General features: G+C 53.6%; 1 protein-coding gene across 3 annotated transcripts in view; it reads right to left on the reverse strand.

The window, feature by feature from the left end:
- Window positions 1-19867, reverse strand: part of TRABD2B (TraB domain containing 2B) — a 220523-nt gene that overhangs the window by 31202 nt on the left and 169454 nt on the right. For all 3 annotated transcript variants that reach the window (XR_006712277.1, XM_045477290.1, XM_045477291.1), the window contains exons 3-4: window positions 8538-8684; window positions 1980-2154 (exon numbers count right to left, since the gene is read on the reverse strand). Coding sequence is in view for 2 of the 3 variants with exons in the window: in XM_045477290.1 (XP_045333246.1) it covers window positions 1980-2154; window positions 8538-8684 (322 nt within the window). In the remaining variant the exon portion in view is untranslated. The remainder of the gene's footprint in view (window positions 1-1979; window positions 2155-8537; window positions 8685-19867) is intronic.

Genomic DNA, 19867 nt, shown 5'->3' on the forward strand with positions numbered 1-19867 from the left:
TGCCTGCATGCTGGCCGAGTGCCTGAGTGGACATTTGTGTCCCCAAGGACTTGGGTTTTAGGAGAAGGTGGCCAGGATCCAGAGCCACCCACGCTGCTGTGATTTTCACCTCCGGGCTTTTCTGTCTCCTCACCCACAGGAAAGAGCTAGCCTCAGACCTTGGGTGGCTCTGGTCTGGGGCCCTGGACAGGTGGGGCAGGGAAGCCCTACCACTCAGATGGGCCATGTGGAATGCTGGATCTTTTACTGGACTCCCTCAAGGATCAGGCTTGGTTCCTCCTAGGCCTGGAGAGATGCCTAGAGGTTGGCTTGGTTCGGAATGGTTCCCCTTTTGTAGTCACTGGGGGATCATTCTGGAGCAGGAGCACTGCCCAGATGCTCATGGGGAGAGGGCTAGGGTGGCAGCTGAATGGTGAGTGAGAGGGTGTGTTTGGGAGCACTCCCTCCCCTGCACCTGTCCTCAAAGCTGTCCTGACTCATGCCAGGTCCCCAGTAGGTATCTTGCACCTGGAGGCTAGCCTTGCCCTCTCCACGTAGTCAGTCAAGGTCCTACTCCTGCCGGCTTCTCCAGACTCTCCTACAGGAATCCCTCTCTTCTCTGAAAACTGTTTTGAACAGCTCCTGGAATCATCAATGGCCCAAGTGCTTTCTGATGACTTCTGTTCAGATGAGGAAACCGAGGCTGTCAGAGGGGAAGGGATCTGCCACAGGCCACACTGGGCCATGGCCGCCCCAACATGAGCCTGGACTCTTTCTGTCCAGCTGCAGGTGTGGCCTCACAGGGGCTGACCCACGAACCTCTTCCATGCCACACAGGAGGGAAGACGGGCACAGTCAGAGGACCCTGGCTCTCCCCTTGAATGGTATGGGGTTGCATGGCGGGGCGGGAGGAGGCGGACGTCACACAGGGGTACGTGGACTGCCTGACCCGATCCGCGCTGGCCTGAGCAGGCAGGCAGTGCATGGGCAAGGGGCTGGGGAAGGGATGGCGGAGAGGCAGTGGTAGTGAGTTCTCGCCCCCAGGAGTGGCGCCTCTGGCTTATTCTCACAAAGCAGGAGGTGGACTGCACCCACATGAGCAAGAAATACATTTCTGTTGCTGTGGCTCTTGGGCAAAAGCTGACTAATAAAGGAGGCAAATGCAATCCCCTGGTCCCATCATAGACATCGCTGTTAGCATGGGAGACGGCCGTAGGGAAAGAAAGAAGGAGTCAGGGAGAGGAGGGAGGAACAGAAAGGAGGGACAGTGAGGGAGATGCCAAGCAAGCCCTGAGACTGGGCATCTAGACCTCCCTCTACACAAAGAGGCTAGAGCCCTCAGGAGAAGCATCAAGTTCATGGCCCACAGTGGGACGACAAGCCTTGTATTAAGTCCCATGAAGCTGCTGAGGATGGGGAAGGTCGCTGCCATTCTGAGTTCCCACCGTTAGGTTATTTAAATGTTACTGCTAATCTTTGTAAGTCTTCCATAAGGTAGACATTTTCAATTCATCAAATAGTCATTGCTGTCCTGCCCATTCACAGACCAGGGGCCTGAGACCTTGCTGGTGGTGTGCCAAGGTCACGTGCCTGGAGGGGGCTGGGCTGGGCTGTGGAGCTGGGACATGGGGTGCCGGAGCCCGCCTTCTCCCCAACCAGGCCCCACGGTGCTCACGGGCTTGTCCCTGGGTTCGTGGGAGAGGCGGGGCTCAAGAGACTGGGTGGGCAGGGGAGCTGGCTTCGGTTCTGGGCTCTCAACACAGCCTCCTGGGGCAAGAATGAGCGACAGAAGTTGTCCTGGCCTTGGCAAGGTCACTCCGGCCAACCGGGCCTGTTACAGAGGAGCCCTTGGCTAGAAACAGGAGAACGGTGCTGTGTGGCCTCTCCCGCTCCATTCTGGGCCTCTACTTTTTCCTGAAGTAGAGGTCAGGGGAGGGGCTCACAAATCTCTAAGCCCTTAAAGAGTCTGCAAATAATCCCTTCCCCACTCCGGCCCAAACCTGCTCCGAAGGCAAAGAAGCAGATCTTGTCTTCGTTCTCCCGCAGAAGTGCCATGACCCTCTTCCCCATCCGCTCATTCCTCTTGTAGATGAGCTCGTGGCGGAAATAGCTGTCAATCTCCTGTGCGGTCACCTGCTCGTGCGGTGGGAGGGTGGTGTTGATAAAGCTGGGCAACTGTAAAGGCAAGACAGAGGCTGCCTTCAGTGCTCTCCGGGGCAAGGTGGGCTTTGAGCAAGCACACACAGCCCAGCCAAGCGGGCAACTTACCTTTATTAAGTGGCCCCTACGGGGGGCTATCCATTTTGCGTGTGCTTTTCATCAATCCAAAAATGCTTTGAGAGGAGTTGTTATTCCAGTTGTACAAGTGAAAAAAGCAAGAACGGAACGTTCCAGAGACAAGTGCAAAGTCACACAGCTAGCAAAGTAACAGCCCAAGGAGGAGAGCCCTGGGCTGCGGCCTCCCACGAATCGCGCCTGTGTCTCTCCCTGGTTGACCCTCAGCTTCCAGATGCGGAAGGCCTGGGGGGCGGGGCAGCCCTCAGCTCCTTCAGTGTCCTGCCTCCTGCACCCAGCCCGGTGTGCAAGGAACTCAAGTCGGCAAGCGGGGCTGGAGGGTCAGCTCAGCTGCCTGGTGCGGCAGAAAGGCCACAGGGCACGGGATCCGGCTGATCTGGATTCAGGCCTGGTTCTGACACTGTGTGACTTCGGCCAAGTTACTTAACTTTTCTGAGCTCTAGTTTCCTCATGTGTAAGATGGGGATTCTCTGTGATGGCGGGTGCTGTATGGACTGTGTTCAGCCCAGCCCACCCTCCAGAGATGACAGGAGAGGTCATAGCCTCTGGTTTTCCCCATGCCTGAGCCCCGGTTGGCCACTACCATCTCCCCACCCCCAGCTCCACTATTTCCCAGGGCATAACCAAATCCCTCCATCCGTTCTTGAAAACTTCAACTCCAGGACCGTGGCTTCCTCCCATAATGAGGGTTTATTCAACAGCCTGGCTTGGAACTTCCCACACTTCTCAGCTCTGAGTGCACTATCCGTACCCTGTTATGTGGCCGGGGGTAAGCTTCACTGACATGTTATTAAATGAGGCAGAGAGCTCTCTGAGTCCAGGGACAGACCCTTTGTCATTCCTGGGCCCCCATGCCTGACCCAAAGTAGGTGCCCAGTAAGGTTTCTGGAACCTTGAACATAAAGTTGTTCTGTCCTTCCTCACTGCATTGTCTCCTCCTGGGTTCTTCCATTCCCAACATCTTGTCTTTCCAGCCTGGTTGTTGGGTCCAGGTGTTCCAGAACTGTGGACTCCCGTGGTGGGTGGGGCCTGAGAAGAAGCCAGGGGCCACTGGGGAAACTGAGGCAGTGAGTCAGAACGTACTCTCTATTTCCCCATAATCCCTCATTGTCATTCCACCTTCCAAGCTCTGTGCTCAGACTTTCATCTGGAGTCCCCTCTTCTATTTCTCTCTCTTCATCAACTCTGGCTAAAGCACAGGACATGAGGCCTAGCTGACTGATGGGCGAGCTAGATGGAGAGTCTGGCCTGAGGAGACTAAATTCCTGCAGGGTTTAGCTCCCAAGGGTCATGAGGCCCAGCTACGTGGCTTTTAGAGCCACTGACAAGTTGTCAACACTCTTTCTGAGGAAAATGGAGACGTCAGCAGAGGCTGAACCTTCAGGGATTTGGACAGGGCTAGGACATCTGTCTCTGATATCTGCTGGGATGTCTGTTTCTGATAGCTACTGGCCAAGGACCAGGGTGCTCCCCAGAGTGGAAAGGGAGGGACTTCTCCGCCATTAAAGCCTGATTCGCTGTTCTGGGATGACGAGGCACCAATATGACTAATGTAACCTAAACTTGTTCAGTACACTACCTGCACAACTGTATGCAGCAGTCCTTCCAGGGCCCAATCAGAGTTGGTGCCTGGGGACTGTTTGGCAAATGGATAAACGAAGGCATGGAGCTCTCACCTCCTCCACCAATGATGGAAGGGATGATCGGAAGTCCTGAGAAAGCAGGCCACATTTGGACTTGATGCAGCTAGGAAAGGCTTCTGAGTTGGGGAGGAGCTGTGGCTCAGAAGGGTTTTTCTGGAAACATGGCCCTCTTGGTTCCTCAGGTGTGGGAAAGAATGTGGGAGGATGTTATACCAAGAAATAAACGTTTGCTCAATCAGTGAACGAATGCATGGTGGTGGTGATGAATGTGGGTCCTGAAGTCAGATAGCCAGGATAACTTGGGTTGGAATCCTTCTTTTGCCACTTACCAGTTGGGCCGTCTCTCTACAACTAGCAAGTTACTCGTGCTGAGACTCGGTGTCCAAACTGGTAACATGGGAGTAACATATGCTGTGGTAGGAATTAAGTAAGAGCAGCTTTAGAAAGTGCTTATTAGCACAGTGCATAGCACAGAGAGAGTCCTGACTAAATGTCAGCTTTGTGGAAGTAGCCTGGGGACGGATCTGGCTTCATCACTTCGCCCCTGTGACGGCAGAGGCTGCGGGGAACGGTGGCCTTGGGCAGGGGTAGAGATGGAGATGACAAAGAGAAGCCTTCAGAATCATCAGAGAGCCATGAAGGCAGCATTCTGCTTCCCTTCCCCTCTCCCAAGGGTCTCCTCTGCTTCCTGACCATGAATGTGCATTTGTGGAAAGATGAATCTCCATTCATTCCTTAGGGAGCCAAAACAATTTAACAAGGACAAGAACCAGAAAGTGCAATGTCAAAGCCACAGAGGAGCTGGGCTAAACACCAGGGTTTCCTGGGCTGTCCGGCAGCTGGCTGACATTTTCTGCATGTTTCGTGCTGATGGGCCCTGGCTCCATGCCAGGGATGGGACTTGGGTTTGGGCCCAGGCTGAGAGGGAAACAAATTAATGATGTCATTAGTTTTGTCAGGAGCCTTAAATCTCCCATGATAAGTTTAAGTGCAGGATGCACCACAGAAGTTTCAAGAGGACATGTTAGGTCCTCGGGGCCTTAGAGCCACGGGTCCGAGGTGGGATGATGAGATAGGCCAGGCAGAGCTGCGGTGGGGCTGTGGGAAGTGCCTTCAGCGTAGGCTCCCCTGGCCTACAACCGGGACAGCATCAGGTCTGGTGGTCAAGTGCCCAGGTCTACTGATGTCACTGACCTCAATGGCCTCATTCCGTCTCTTTAGTCCATCTATCCAACAGACCCTTCCAAGAACTTCCATGGGCCTAGGATGCTGCCCTGGATGAGGCTGCCCTGGATGAGGCTCACGGCCCAGTGAGGGAGTCAGGGCATGCTGTGACAGGGATGTGGGAGTCTGGAGTAGACACCTAGCAGGTAACCATGAGTCCTTGTTTGTCTAGGGTGGTCTAGGTTCATGGCTAGGGTTGACTTCTCCATGCCTGTTCATGACTCAGCCTCTTAATTATATTTGACCTTTCACTCTCTAAAGTGTCTGGGTCTGGATGATAAATATATGGCTGCCTCACACCTAACACAGGCTGAGGGCTCAGACAAGGCTTCCCGGGGAAGGGGCCTTGGGGTCACCCTGCTGATTGCAGGGCATTGATGGTGTCAGCGACCTGGGAGCTTCGGGAGGCCGAGCCATGAGCCACTTCTGAAGGTGGGACGGTGGGGTGGGGAGGCAAGGTAGATCAAGACTGGGGGGCACCCAGCCCCTGTCTCCCACCTGGGCCCTGCACCTGTCCCGCCCCAGCCTCTAGAGGCCCCTTCATCATCCTCTGCACTGAGGCCAGAGGCATCTTTTGGACCACATCACTCTCCGGCTCAAGCTCCAGGGCTTCTGCCCCTCAGCAGGCATTTTCACCCCCACCCCATGATCTGCCCCCTGCTCCACAGATCTCTCCGCAGGACCCCCCCCCCCAACATTCCCACACCCCCACCCAGGCAGCCTGCTCTGCCTGCCAGCGCCTCCCATCATCCCCTCCTGGTCGACTCCATTCTCAAGCCCAGCCCCACTACCACTTCCTCCCTGACTATAGGCAGTGACTGTCCCCCTTCAGCCCGCGTGTCCTCAGCCTCCCACCACCTTCCTGGCCTCTAGCTACAGATGTAGCCCCATGTCACCTAGACCCTTTCTCCACCAGAACAGGAGCACTGGATGTAGCCTTGCTACCCTGACTCTAGCCTTTTCTGCATCTGGGGACGGGGCTGTCTAGTCCCTCCCTGCCTTTGTACCCAGAGGGTACAGGGAATGCAGCCTGGGGTGCTATTCTCACTTGGGTGGGCCAATCCAACCACACCCTCTGTCCTACTTCAAGTACGGGCACCACCCAGAGACCCCAGTGCAGTTCACCTGCCAGAGACAAATCAGCGGTTCTGGACACAAGCTCAAAGAAAACCTGAGCTTACTATGCCTTGAAGTCACCCCGTTCCTCCCTCTCTGGGCTCAGCATCAGCCACAGGCATAACAGGGCCGTGTCCTGCCCAGCCCAGCCCAGCTACTTCATGACCAGGCTGTCCTGAGTGCTGGCCAGGTCCCCTCGGCCACAGTGCTCACCAGCCTCTCTCTCTCCCAGCAAATGACACAGGGCAGGACTCCGGCTCAGAGCTCTCAGACACCCAGACTCAGAATCGGAGCTCTCAGAGTCCTGAGCCTCCTCTGCAAGGTCTCCAGATCCTTCCTTTCACTGTCTACACTGCACAGAGCACAACACAAACCCACCTCCGCTCCCTTGACAGCCATTCCCTGATACTCACTCTGAGCTGTGCCCTGTGCTGGGCACTGGGAGGGAGAGAGAGGAGCGGCACACTCTTGCCTCAGGGAGCTCCGGGTCTAGAGGGTGGCCTGCACACACAGAACCTCTCGGCCTGGTCCCTGGCTGCACCTCTGGACCAACCCACGCCCCTCCTTCTGCTCTCTCTAGCCTCTGCTGGAACATTCCTCTTCCTCCTGTCCGTGGCCAAGTCAGGCTCTTCTCTGACCTCTCACCTTGCAGGCATTCTTCCTTCTTGCCCCAAGTCCATTTACCCTTCTGCTCCTGCCAAAGGCCCCGGTTGCACCCTCTACTCTCCCTTGGAGCAAGGATCACACTTAGATGCCATTGCTTGTGGAATGTCCCCATGTCTCCTAGGAGACTGGCAGCCCCACAAGGGCAGCTGTCTCTGCAACCACCCTCCTGCCCCATATCTCTTTTCATCGCACTGTTCCTGGTGTTTACAATTTCATTCATTCCTTCAGCAACTATTTACTGAGTCCTGCTCTGTGCCAGGAGTTGCTTTAGCTGATCAGAATATACTGATGAACAAAACAGGTGCAAATGCCTATCCTCAGAGAGCACATGCTCTAGGGGGGAAGGACAAACAACCCAATCACTTATCAGTGAATCAAAAGACGTAAGTATGTGAGAAGATGACAAAGACCATGGCGGGGTGGGGGGAAGAGGAGCATAACAAAGGGGTTGAGAGAGTGGGGGGGGGCGGTCAGGCTGCAATTCTAGTTCAGGGAATTGGGGCCCATCTCACTGAGACGGTGATGTTTGAGTTAAGATGGGGGTGAGCTGTGGTGATGGCCAGGGAAGGGCATTCCTGGAGGAGGGAACAGCCGGTGCAAAGGTGAAACATGCCAAGTGTGCTCGTGGAACAGCTTGCAGGCCCATGTGGCTCCAGCGGTGGGTGTGAGCAGAGGGCAGAGGACATGGGGTCGGGGGTGGGGGAAGACCCCGGGGCCACAGAGGCCATTATAGACACTGAGAAAAATGGGGAGCTGCTGCACTGTCCTGAGCAGGGAAGTGGCTTCTTCTTGAATGAATGGTTAACCAAGCACCGTGACAGAAAGCACACTGGGCCTAGAGGGGCCTAGGGGAATATCTAATTCCATCTAGGCAGTCAGGGAGGGCTTCTCAGAGGAGGTAACAATTGACTGTGGCCAAGCAGGAGGAAAGGAAGAGGGAGGAGCCTGAATAAGGGCACAGGGGCATACGTGGGTCAACGGCATGTAGTACAGGTCAGCAGAACAAAGTCTATGTGGTGGGGCACCTGGCTGTGACAAGGTCAGCAGAGGGCAGGACCCAGAAGGCCTCGAGTGCTAGATGAAGTATCTTGGAATTTCTACTGAGGGCAATAGGGACACACCTGGAGGAGTCCTGCTCAGCTCCCCAGGGTGCCTCTCACTTTCTGCCCAGCTTGTGGTAGTCTTTCCTCCAGGACTTGACTCAAGACAGAATGCCCCCAGCTGGACTCCAGTGCAAGGTCTCACCATGAGCTGTTCTCCCCCCTGGGCTCTAACTTCCCCAGATTGGGAGCTGAACTTCTCAGAACCTCCCCATTCTTAGAGGTTAAGCTTCTCCCACACACACCAGACTCGAGTGCTGCTCTTGATTACTTGGGAACGCAACAATGAAGTGGTGTGGGTTTGGGCACATCTCTTTGCTTCCTTGAGCCTCAGTTTTCCCATCTGTAAAATGGAATACCAATAGGTCCTGGTTCCCATGGCAGAAAGAAGATTGCCTGCACCTGGCACATAGTAGGTGTCTAATAAATGCTAGGTAGGTTCATAGGTTCGTATGGGCCTGGCTGTCGGCACTGGGGACCTGAAAGCTATCCATGGAGAGGAGGGGTGCCTCACCTGGGATGTGTCGTGGTTGAAGATGACAGCATTGAGATCCCCACAGTTGTAGTGCTTGATGAGGTCCTCCGTGGTGTAGGGTGCCTGCAGGCTCCCTGCTCGCACGCTCTCGTGCTGCAGCAGGGTCTGGTTCAGGGCAAACAGCACCTGTGCAGGGGAAACAGAGACGAATAAGGGCTGTGCTCAGGACCCCTGGCTGAGGGCCTTGACACCTCCAGGCCTGGCCCTCCTCGCTCTGGACTTTGGGGCAACAGGCCCTGAGACGGAGAAGGCGTGTGGGGCCTGACACCGGCTGGTGCAGCCTGAACGCTTCCTCTGGCCTCCCACTGTGTTCAGCCTGTTGTCATCTCCAGTCCTTGGCCCACGTGGGTCCCCGCTCCTGCTCTGGCTATCACCATCTTATCTAATAACGTGGCAAAATGAGACCCTAGTTGTGTCTGGGTTTTGGAATGATGGGTGAATTTTTCTTTTGACTCCTTTCTTTTCCTGTGCTTAGGAAAGTTCTAGAATGAGCACAGACTAAGTTAGTAATCAAGAGCACTGTAAACGAAGCAAGACAAACAAACAAAATAAACCAAAAACCTACTTAGATGTCAAGGCCCAACCCAAATGCCCCTTCCTCCAGAAGTCACCCTCACTCCAGGCAAAGGCCTTAGGAGCTGGGCCTCTCTGAATCAGGACCCTGCTGGCACTCAGCATGTATCCTGAAGCTCCTCTGTGCTCTCGGCCACCATTCCAGGCCCTGGGAATACAGCTGCGCTCTAGCCAGACCTGCCTGGCATCAGGATCACGTGGGGTGCTATGCTAACGTATCAGATACCCCAGTCCTCATGCCCAGAATTAGAATCTCTGAGGTAAAGCCCAGGATGTATATTTTTAACAGGCTCCATGGGGGTGACATTAGTGTTCTGATTGCTTCTGGCATGGGGACCATGGCTCTAATGGAATACAGCCTGCCCAAGGTAAGAGGGCCCTGAGAAATCTTCTGAAATGTCCCATTTTAGAGGCGCCTGGGTGGCTCAGTCGGCTAAGCGTCTGACTCTTGGTTTCGATTCAGGTCATGATCTCACGGTTTATGGTTTGAGCCCTGCATCGAGCTCTGCACTGACAGTGTAGAGCCTACTTGGGATTCTCTCTCTCCCTCTCTCTCTGCCCCTCCCCTGCTCACTCTGTCTCTCTCAAAATAAATAAATACACTTAAATTTTTTTTAAAAAATAAAATGTCCCATTTTTAGATGGGGGGAACTGAGGCCCCTGAGGGGAAGGGACTGGAGGCAGCTTCATGTGATGGCATATCCCAGACCCCTTTAGCACCGATATAGGGAAAAGCTGTTGTAATTCCTGTGCAGAAGGTCAGGAGACAGTGTCAGGCCACCTGTCCTTGCTGTTGCCCGGCCCCAACCTGCCCACCAGTCCTCATTGCTCATTCTGTTTGCACATTATCTGTTTGCCATCTTGGACCACAGTCTCTGGCCTCTCACCACCCCGAGCATCTCTCACTGGGCCCACTGCAACCCATCCCCTCCCTGCAGCCCCCCATCACTCCCCCATCCCATAGTCTTCTGCCACAGTCACCTTTCTTTTAAGTATAAATTTTGGTTAGTTAACCTACAGTGCAATATTGGTTTCAGAAGTAGAACTCAGTGATTGATCACTTACATACAACACCCAGTGCTCATCACAAGTACCCTCCTTAATACCCATCACCCATCTGGCCCATCTGCCACTCACCTCCCTCCATCAACCCTCAGTTTGTTCTCTATCAAAGCACAAATCCGGGGGCGCCTGGGTGGCTCAGTTGGTTAAGCATCTGACTTCGGCTCAGGTCATGATCTCATAGTTCATGAGTTCGAGCCCCGTGTCAGGCTCTGTGCTGACAGCTCAGAGCCTGGAGCCTGCTTCAGATTCTGTGTCTCCCTCTCTCTCAGCCCCTCCCCTGCTCTCATTTTTTTCTCTCTTGCTCTCTCTCAAAAATAAATAAACATAAAAAAATTTAAAAAAATCTGATTGTCTTCCCTCTTTTTTTTTTTTTCCTCAAAACTTTCACAAGTGCCTCCTGCCCTCAGAATAAGGGCCTACCTCTTCAGCAGAGCCTGCAAGGCAGTGACCTGGACCCTGCTGTGGTCAGTGACCTCATTTCCCACTCAGCCTGCATGTCTCCAAATACCCAACTACTCAGCACTCTTCTGTCTCTGCGCTTTATACGTGATGCTCTCTGTTCAGGAAAACCTCCTGCCTCTGCTCTCCACTTGCAAATTCACACTTGGCCTTCCAGGCTCTGCTCAAATGTCTTCTTCATGAAGCTTCTTGGACCACTTGGGGGCTGAGTTAGGCCCCTCCCTGGGGCCCCCACAGTCTCCTTGTGTGGCAGACTGATACCGTGATGGCCCCAAATCTTACCCTCTCCATGTATTCATGCCCTTGGCCATGGAACTCTTTGGCTCCCTCCCATTCTGACATTCTGCCCTGGACTTGCTTTATAGCCGATGGGATGAGTAACCACTACGCACAGAGGCCTGAAAAGCACCAATGGCTGCTGTCTCCTCTTGTCCCTCCCCTGCCCTGACAGCAGCCCACGCAAGCCCACTGGAGGCCGGGCAGAGATGAATTGCTTCATTTGTCCCACCAAGGCCATCCCAGTCCAGCCAACGGACAACGCGAGTAAGCCCGGCTGAGCCCGGCAGGGCCTACCTGCAACCGGGTCCGGACACCTGAGCAAATGCTCGGTGCTGTTGCACTGAGAGCAGTGTGGTGGCACATAAGTGACCCGCCGTGCTTCTTTCCACTGTGGCGGGGACATTAGACTGTAACCACCATTTAGCCACCTGGCTCTCTCATTAGGCTCTGAGCTTCGTGAGGATGGGACTTGCATCTTATTCACTTTGTATCTGCAGATGTCAGCACGGTGCCCGGTAAAGCGAGGATGTCACTCCATCCTTTCCCTAGCACCTTAGTGCCACCTAGTGCCACCTGCTGAGGTCAGCCACTTCATAGTTCAAGGCTACTCATTAAGCCCTCCAGACTAACCCCTAGAACTCTGGCACTCTGTCTGCGTTTAGAGCATGCTGCTACCCTGTGGCAGAAGTCCCCACCAGTGACATCAGTCACATGATTCCAGAATACATAATCTGAACAGAAAAGCTCATGCAATAAGGTACTTAAAGTACTGACATGGACAACGAGGCCAAGCCCATGCTCAAGAGATCACCTCTGCCAACCCCCTCCCATCTTTGTTTCTGGCGGGCAAGGAGCTGGATAGTGCTAGGGTTCAGCAGCCCAGGCCGCTACCCTAATGAGCTGGCTGGAGAGGAGGTCAGACCCCACCTCCAGGCCTTCTCCAGGCTCTGGCAACCATTCTGAAATTCAATCTGCAGCCACCTGGTGCAGAGTGTCAATGGCAGCACGGTGGCCGTGATGAGTCACAGGAGGCAGTGGCCCTGTTGCCGTGGACATCACTAAGGCAACAGGCACTTCCTCCCACACGGAACACGCCTCGCTTGAAAGTGTCCGTGTCAAGCCGGAGTACTCTCCATCTCTGAACGGGGGTGGGGGGCCGGGATATGCGGGCTTCCCGTGACCACACCCTGCCGCTGTATACCCCTGCAGCTCTTCAGAGTCGACACCACCTGGACTGCGGTGAGGTCACCCGTTCGGGTGCCCAGAAGACCTGGCTGGAGGGGAGATGGCTCCCCTGGGCCTCCCTAGACACATGGAGTCACTTCCGCAATCATGTGGCTTTTGTGAAGCCAGGAGGTGTTTCAGTTAAGTGTGGTACAATCTGTAGGGTGCAAAGAACAGGCCTGGTATGTAGTCAGAGCTGGAGAAATGCTTGGTAAATAAAACTCGGAAGAAAATAGTCAGACTTGAACTTTGCCAGATTGGAACTGGAAGGGCCCCTATACGTCATCTGGTCCAGTGGTTTTTAAACCTTTTTTGGCCGTGGGATCCCTTTTTATTGTTATTGTTTTCTAAAGGAACCTTACTTGGAACTCAGTATGTGGAGTAGATAAAAATGGAAATTTCCCTGACTGATGTGAGGAGACAAGCTAGAGCCTGAAGTCCTACCAGTTCAATGCTCCACTGTAGGAGGGACCTCCAAGTCTTCTTTGTGGAGGCCGTGGGTTCCCTGGAGCCCAGTCTGAGAACGACTGATCTCTTTCTGTGCCTTCACCATACAGAAGAGGAAAGGAGACGGGGGCCCAAAGTGGGCAAGAGAGAGCTCACCCAAGCCCACACAGGCAGCTGGGGGCAGAGCAGACTCGAAGCCAAGCCTGACGCCCGGCCCAAGACCCTTTGCGGTGCCACAGATTGGGGCTGGATTCTGGATGTTCACTGGCACAGCCCACATTCATCCCACACACATTACCACACCTGTCTTCTTCCTGGAGCCTTGCGAAATAGCCAGAAATAGCCACGGAGTATTTATTATTAGCATGCTGCATACAGAAAACTGAGATCAGATCACTGAGGAGGCATTCCCAGTGTGGCCCAGGCAGTGTCGTGGGGCCGGGACTGAAATCCAAACCCATCATTCTGGATTCCCCTGACCCCCAGGCGGGGGTTGGTGCTTCCCTTGGTCTTGGCACTTAGCCCATGGAGCCTCCATCTCAGGTGATTCCCTGTTTCCTGCCTGTGTAGACCAGGAACTTGGTCAGGTCAGGAAGCCTGCCTCTTTGTTCACCGTTCACTGTCGAAGAGCAGATTTTCAGGAACTGTTTCAGAAGGAGGACCGCTGACCCGAGTCACGTGCCCCTTCCCCACACCTCCCACCTGGAGCCATCCTTTGTTTGCATCTTTCAAAGTTCGTTACCAGGGTCGCCATGTTTATCGAGCACTTACTATGTGTCAGGAATCTTCTATGCTTATATTAATTTACTTAAGCTTTATAGCAACTCTGAGTTAAGTTTAGTATTAGCTCCAATGAATAGATTTTAAAAAACCCTACAGCAAAGAGATGTTACATAACTCACTAAAGGTGAGAAAGCTGGTGAGGGATGGGACACACATTCAGGCTTGGGCAGGCCAGCCCTGGAACCCATCCTCTTAGTGGACCACTGCCCTCTGGGGCTTCCCTCTGCTCTCCCTGGGAGACAGCCGGCAGGATGGTGTCCCTATTCATAGACAGGAAGGCAAAGAAACAGAGGGGCCCCAAGGCCACGTGGCTTGTAAAGGGCAGAGCTGGGCTCTGAAATGACATCTGTCTGGCTCCAGACCAGGTTCCCATGACTAGAACTTCAAAAGAATACGTGCTTCTTCATAAGCATTCTCGGCGCTTCCAAAAGATATAGGGAAGCTACACTTAGTCATTCATTCAACGATCATTTACTTTCTGTCGATTCTCTGCAGGGATGGTGGTGGATGAATTGGTTTTGGTTTCCACCTGTGCGGAGCTCATTTCAGAGGCAGGTATCCCAGTTGGCTGTGACAGTGGAGGGTGTGGTAAGTGGGACCTCCAAGACCCTGTGCACAGGCACGGGAGAGCCTTGTCCTGATTTCTGCCTCCCTCCCATTCACCCTGAATTCCCAAGCCTGGCGCCGCTCACGGACTCCTGGGCCACCACGCCTTCTGCTCCTGGCCACTTTAGAATAACAAACCCTCTTTGCCCAAAGCCTCCGTGTCCCACTCTAGGATAATGTTTATGAGAAAGCTTTGACATGAAATAACAAACACTGGATGGAGGCTAGAGCCGCCTCGCTCCCCCCCGGAGAGCTGCGTGTGGAGACAGAGCCATCAGGAGGACCTGAGCGTCCCAGTGCCGCCCCCCTCGCCAGTGATTGTCCGCCAGGAGCCAGCCTGTGGCGTCTGCTGAGTGTAGGCCCAGAATTTAAACACATCTTCAAACATAGGCTTAGGATGGAGTGAGGCAGGCGCCAGGAGGGTGGGGACAGGTTTATTGTTCCAGATTAGTCTAGTAAACAGTCCTGAGTGGGCTGGGATGGTGAACACTGAGGCCTTGTGCTCACGTGCTGGCCCAGCACTGTCAGTGTGAGGAGAGGCGGCAGGACCCCCTTTGTCAGAGAACATTCTGCAACCCTGGGCTCCCTGGGACAGACCTGGCCTTCAGACTGAGGTTCTGAGGTGGATGGTGAGCACTTCTCACCCACGCTGAAGCACCGGGAGATCACAGCCAAGGCCCTGACCCACTCAGCAATGCTTACTGACAACCGGCCATGTGCCAGGCACGGTTCTAGATGCTGGGAATTTCGTTAGGGACAGACCACACCAAAATCCTGCTCTCATTGGGCTTACCTGCAGGGGCTAAACAGAGAGTAAACAAAATGATCAGTAAAGTATTAGCATCTGGCATGTCAGACATACAGAACAATGATTCCATTGAACTGGGGATCAAGACTGCCCCCGGCCACTTTGAGCTCCTCCCGTGTCTGAATCAACAGGTGAAGAAGGGAGTCACTGTGCTCGCTGGCGTGACTGATCCTGACGAGCAGGGAAAATGGCCTGCTACTCCACAGGGAGGTAGAGGAGAACACGTCTGGAGCACAGGAGATCCCTCAGGGCGCCTCTCAGTATCACCCTGCCCTGTGATTAACGAACATCAATGGAAAACTGCAGCAACCCAATCCAGGCGGGACCACGAAGGGCCCAGAGCCTTCAGGAATGAAGGTCTGGGTCACCCCTCCAGGTGTGAACCAAAACCAGCTGAGGTGCTTGCTCAAGGTAAAGGCATTACAGTAGTGGTAGTGGAAGTAGGAGAAGGTAGTTATAAATACCAGCTATGAGCACATGACAAGTCACAGAAACAAAAGACTCATTGTCGAGAGTATTTCTTCTTTATTTTGTTGAGACTATGTGTGCATGTAGGAAACATTCTCTTCTCTCTCTTCTTTTTCTTTTTTCCACCCTAGCATAAGAAATAGTGACTTTGTATCACAGTATTTAAGTATTGTTAACTTCGCATGATAGTATCGAAGCTTGGTATATCAAGGGGAAGAGTAAACATCACCCAAAGGCTTTGCATCCTCATCTGGAGAAGGCGTTAAGGCATTTTGGTTGTACGCAGGATCGCTGTATCACATGAGGTGGAATTATTGTTTATTGTCTTTATCTGTTGTTAAACCGTATGTTATGAGTATGCTTTAAGGAGATGTTTGTGGGTGCCAGATTAACAAGGGATGCACTTATGATGGTGAATTCGGTCAACTTGGCTAGGACATGGTACCCAGATATCTGGTCAAACATTATGCTAGATGTTTCTGTGAAGATGTTTTTGAGATTGACATTTAAAGCAGTAGACTTTGAGTAAAGCAGATTATGTTCCATAATAGCTGGATGAGGGTGGGCCTCATCCAATAAGTTGAAGACCTTCATAGGAAAAGACCAACTTCCTTTGTCAAGGACAATTCTGCCCACAGACTGTCTTTGGACTAGAACTGCAGCATCAGGCGTCAGTGCTTCTTCACTAGGTTTCCAGCCTGCCAACTCACCCTGTGGCTTTTGGACTTCCCAGCCTCCACCATGCAGAAGCTAATTCCTTAAAATAAATCTACCTATCTATCCATCCTATTGGTTCTGTTTCTCTGGAAAACCCTGACAAATACAGTACGTGTTGCAGAGAGAAAATAAAGCAGGAAAGGAGGCAGGGAGTGATGAGGTAAGGGGGAACAGCAGGTGCAAAGGCCCTGTGCATATGTGAGGAGCAGCAGAGGCCAGGGTAGCTGGAGCTGAGCAAACAAGGAGGACAGCGGATGGGACATGAGGTCAGAATTGATTAGTATGCCAGGCTCAATGGGCCACTGTAAGGATGTTGAGAACCATCCCTTAACACAATCCTTTCGGAGAATGGATTGTTATTCTCATTCAACATGTGAGGAAACTGAGGCCTTGAGGATGGTGAGGTCACTTGCATGGGCTTCTCAAGTTGCTAGACTGGAACTGGGATTCAAATTCAGGTCCGGGTTCTCTCTGTTACCCCAGGGCCTGACCTGCCAAGCTACCTCCACCCAGTCGTTGGGAGGAAGAACAGACATAAACAGACAAGTAGGGATGAGTGTGGGAAGCCTGAAGTCTGAATGGTCAGCTGGGAAGAAGGAGGGGTGCTAGAACCTTGGCCCTGGGCCCTGTCAGAGCTACATATGAGGAGAGGGAGGAGGTCACCCGTGCCAAGGTAACGTACCTGGTACAGGACCTCCCCACTCTATCCCTCTTTGCCCCAGCCTGATGGAGCCTCGTTCAGATTCTCATTTGTGCCGAGTTCTTTCCAGCCTAAGGCCCTTCCCCTTGGTCCTGCTCTACCTGAAACCACCTTTCCACCCATCAGTTCACACTCCCCTTTCACCTGGCTGCAGGGGCTCCTTCCTCAGGAGGACATCCCTGGGCCGTGCACTAGGCGGGTTCCTGTTTAGCACCCCCAGGGCACCCAGGATTTCTAGGTTGCTTGCCCTCCTCAGCTTCATGCTCGTCCTTCCTGCTCAACAGTGACACGCCAAAGGCAGGCAAATCATCTGACTTGGTCACAGCTATTTCTCCAGCAGAGTGCACAGCGCCCGACAAGCAGTCAATGTCTCAGAAGTACTTGTAGAATAAATGAATAAAAAGCTGAGCAAGTTAAGCATCCCAGAACCTCCATCCGGAGCAGCTCCCTGCCGGGCCGCAGTTCCCCCCCCCAGGGCACAGAGCTGAGAAAGCAGAGACCCGCACCCTTTGCCACATCAGTCTGTCAGTGCCCCGGGCTGGGGGTGGGGGGGGGGCAGCTCAGCCTCATGGGAAGGTTTCCCCAGCCTGGGGGAGATTTTCTCAGAGGTTAGAGCCCACCAGCCTCTGGCTGAGTTTTGTTTGTTTATTCTCCTTGCCCCATCGACAGCACCAAAGCAGTGCCGATGACTTCCCTGCTTCCTGCTTAGTATTCAGAGTCCCCTGGGCCTCCGGCACAGAATCCTGTCTCCGGACACCGGGCTACTGAGCAGCAGGCCTCCAAATAAACACAAGGTTTCCTGGAGCCATGGGCTGGCTCTGGGCTGGCAGGTAGGACCAGAGACCTAGTCTCCATCTGAATCTATACTATTAAGTCCTGGGCTAGTCATTTTCCTTCTCTGGGCCTTGGTTTGCCCATCTGGGAAACGGACCAATTCACACATTCACTGAGGAAGTATTTGTTGAGAAGCTATGTACCGGATGGTGTTCTAGGCCCTGGAGGTACAGCAGTAAACACAACAAGTAAAGATCTCTGCCCTAATGGGAACTTTCATCCCAGTGGGAGGAAGAGGACAATAAACAGAAACAACCAGCAAAGCATCTATGTTAGAGAGTGATAGTTGCTAGGGAGAAAATAAGGAGAATAGGAAATTGTGTGTGTGTGTGTGTGTGTGTGTGTGTGTGTGTGTGTGTGTGTTAGGGGTTGACATTTTAGGGATGATGTCCAGTAAAGGCACAAAGAGAAGGGATGTTTGAGAAGAGATCTGAAGGAGTTGAGGGAGGTGGTCCTATGGATACCTGAGAGAAGACTGTTGTGGGCAGACGCAACAAGTACAAAGGCCCTGAGGCAGAGGTAGGCCTGCTGGGTGTGAGAAACAGGAAGGCCAGTGTGCCTAGACAGGAGTGAGCAAAGGGGAACAAGTGGATGAGATCCCTGTCTCAGGCAGGGACCTAACAGAAAATAGATGGCGCATGGTCAATGAAGTGAGTTGCAATGAAGTGAGTTCAACTACAAGGGTAATTGAAGCATGTTGAGTGATGGGAACACTGACAAAGGTGTGGACGGGGGATGCTGGGGCACTGAAGAGCAGCAGCGGTGGGAAGCTTTCCTGCTCCTAAGCCTTGAAGGGAAAGGGGCAAGGGGTGAGGGACCCGAACGCTGGAGGACGGCACAGCTACCCCTCCATGGCCTGGGCCACGGAGGCGGGCAGGAAGGCAGGGTGGCAGAGGCACAAAATATTCCAACTCCCTTCCCCTCCCCCCATCTATCTCTTGCCAGTGCTTCCCACTGACATCAGGATAAGGGAGGCCAGGCGATGCCACCTCAGCTCCTGGCTCAAAGCAGGGAGAACAGAGGGTCCATGTGGAAAGGAGAAGGGATTTCCAGGACATGGTCAGAGGCATGGCAGGGTGGGCAGTGGGGAGCACGTCCCTTGAAGGCCTCTGGCCCCCCTGAGAGATGGGCAGGCCCGCAGAGTGTGAGCGGAGGAATGCTGGGGTGGCCGTGCCGGTCTGGAATCCGCGGGGACAGGGGTAAACAAGATCAGATGGAAGACGAAGGCAGCTGTGTTCCTCCTGAAGGCGGGGGGGGGGGGGGGGGGGGGGAGCAGGCTCCTCCCTCCCCCTCACCGTCCCTGTCCCAAACCCTAGCCACAACCCAAAGAACCATGGACTCGGCTTCCAACACAGAGGTCCGTCCCAGCTCCACAAACGCCCACCAGTCGGACCCCGGCGGTGCCGGCCACATCCTCCACATCCGCACTGCAGCGTGGGCTGGCCTAGCCCTCTGTGCTTTCCTGGGCGGGCAGCAGAGGCTGACTCACCCTAGCTTTCTTTCCTTCTTTTCTCCGAACGCCTAGTTTCTCCACCCAAAGACCACCCTTAAAGATCCCGGAGTTCCTCTTCTGTCCTTCAAGTCATGCCAGGAAATGCTCACAAATCCGGAGCCACCCACACGAGGAGATTAGCACTGCGCTGGGTAGGGAGGCTGACAGCAGGCTGGGTACGGGGGAAGGGGCACACCCAGAGGCTTGGGGTCTGTCCCTGGAGGACAAAAGGGTCCCTCGGCTTTCAGTTTTAGGCACAGATAAGCCTGAAGCAGGCTGGAGACCCAGATTCTGGTGCTGCCAACTCTGACCCAGTTCACTCGTGGGACCCACTGTCCGGGTCACAGGGTCCCTCTGAAACGAGAGAGTGTGGGAGTACATTTCAGCTCTGGAAGTTATGTTCTATGAGCACAGCATTTTCGAACAGCCATCCCCCCATCATCCCACGATTTAGACAGTCTGCAATTCTAGGCACTTTGCATATGGAAGCTCATTCATTCTTCTTAACAGCCCTGTGAGGCCACCATTGGTGACCCCATTTTACAGACAGGGAAGCCAACCTCAGAAAAATAAGTGACATCCACACTCCCCACGGTCAGGTCGATGTGGCCCAGTGCCTCATCTCTGCCCAGACTTAACTCCTCAAGCTCTCCCTGTCCTGGGGCCACTCTCTGCTATGACTCTCTTTTGCTCCCCAGTAACCACTTTTGATTTCTTAAATTGAATACACATTGCATGTGGAGAAAAAAAAAGAGCAAAATGTATCAGGAAGACCCAGAGAATCATCTAGGCCAACCTATTCTCATGCATAAAGCTTTGAGAGACACCAAGGTGGTGGAGGAGATGGACAGAGA

Source organism: Leopardus geoffroyi, chromosome C1 (assembly GCF_018350155.1).
Source record: "Leopardus geoffroyi isolate Oge1 chromosome C1, O.geoffroyi_Oge1_pat1.0, whole genome shotgun sequence".
NCBI classification, from domain to species: domain Eukaryota; kingdom Metazoa; phylum Chordata; class Mammalia; order Carnivora; family Felidae; genus Leopardus; species Leopardus geoffroyi.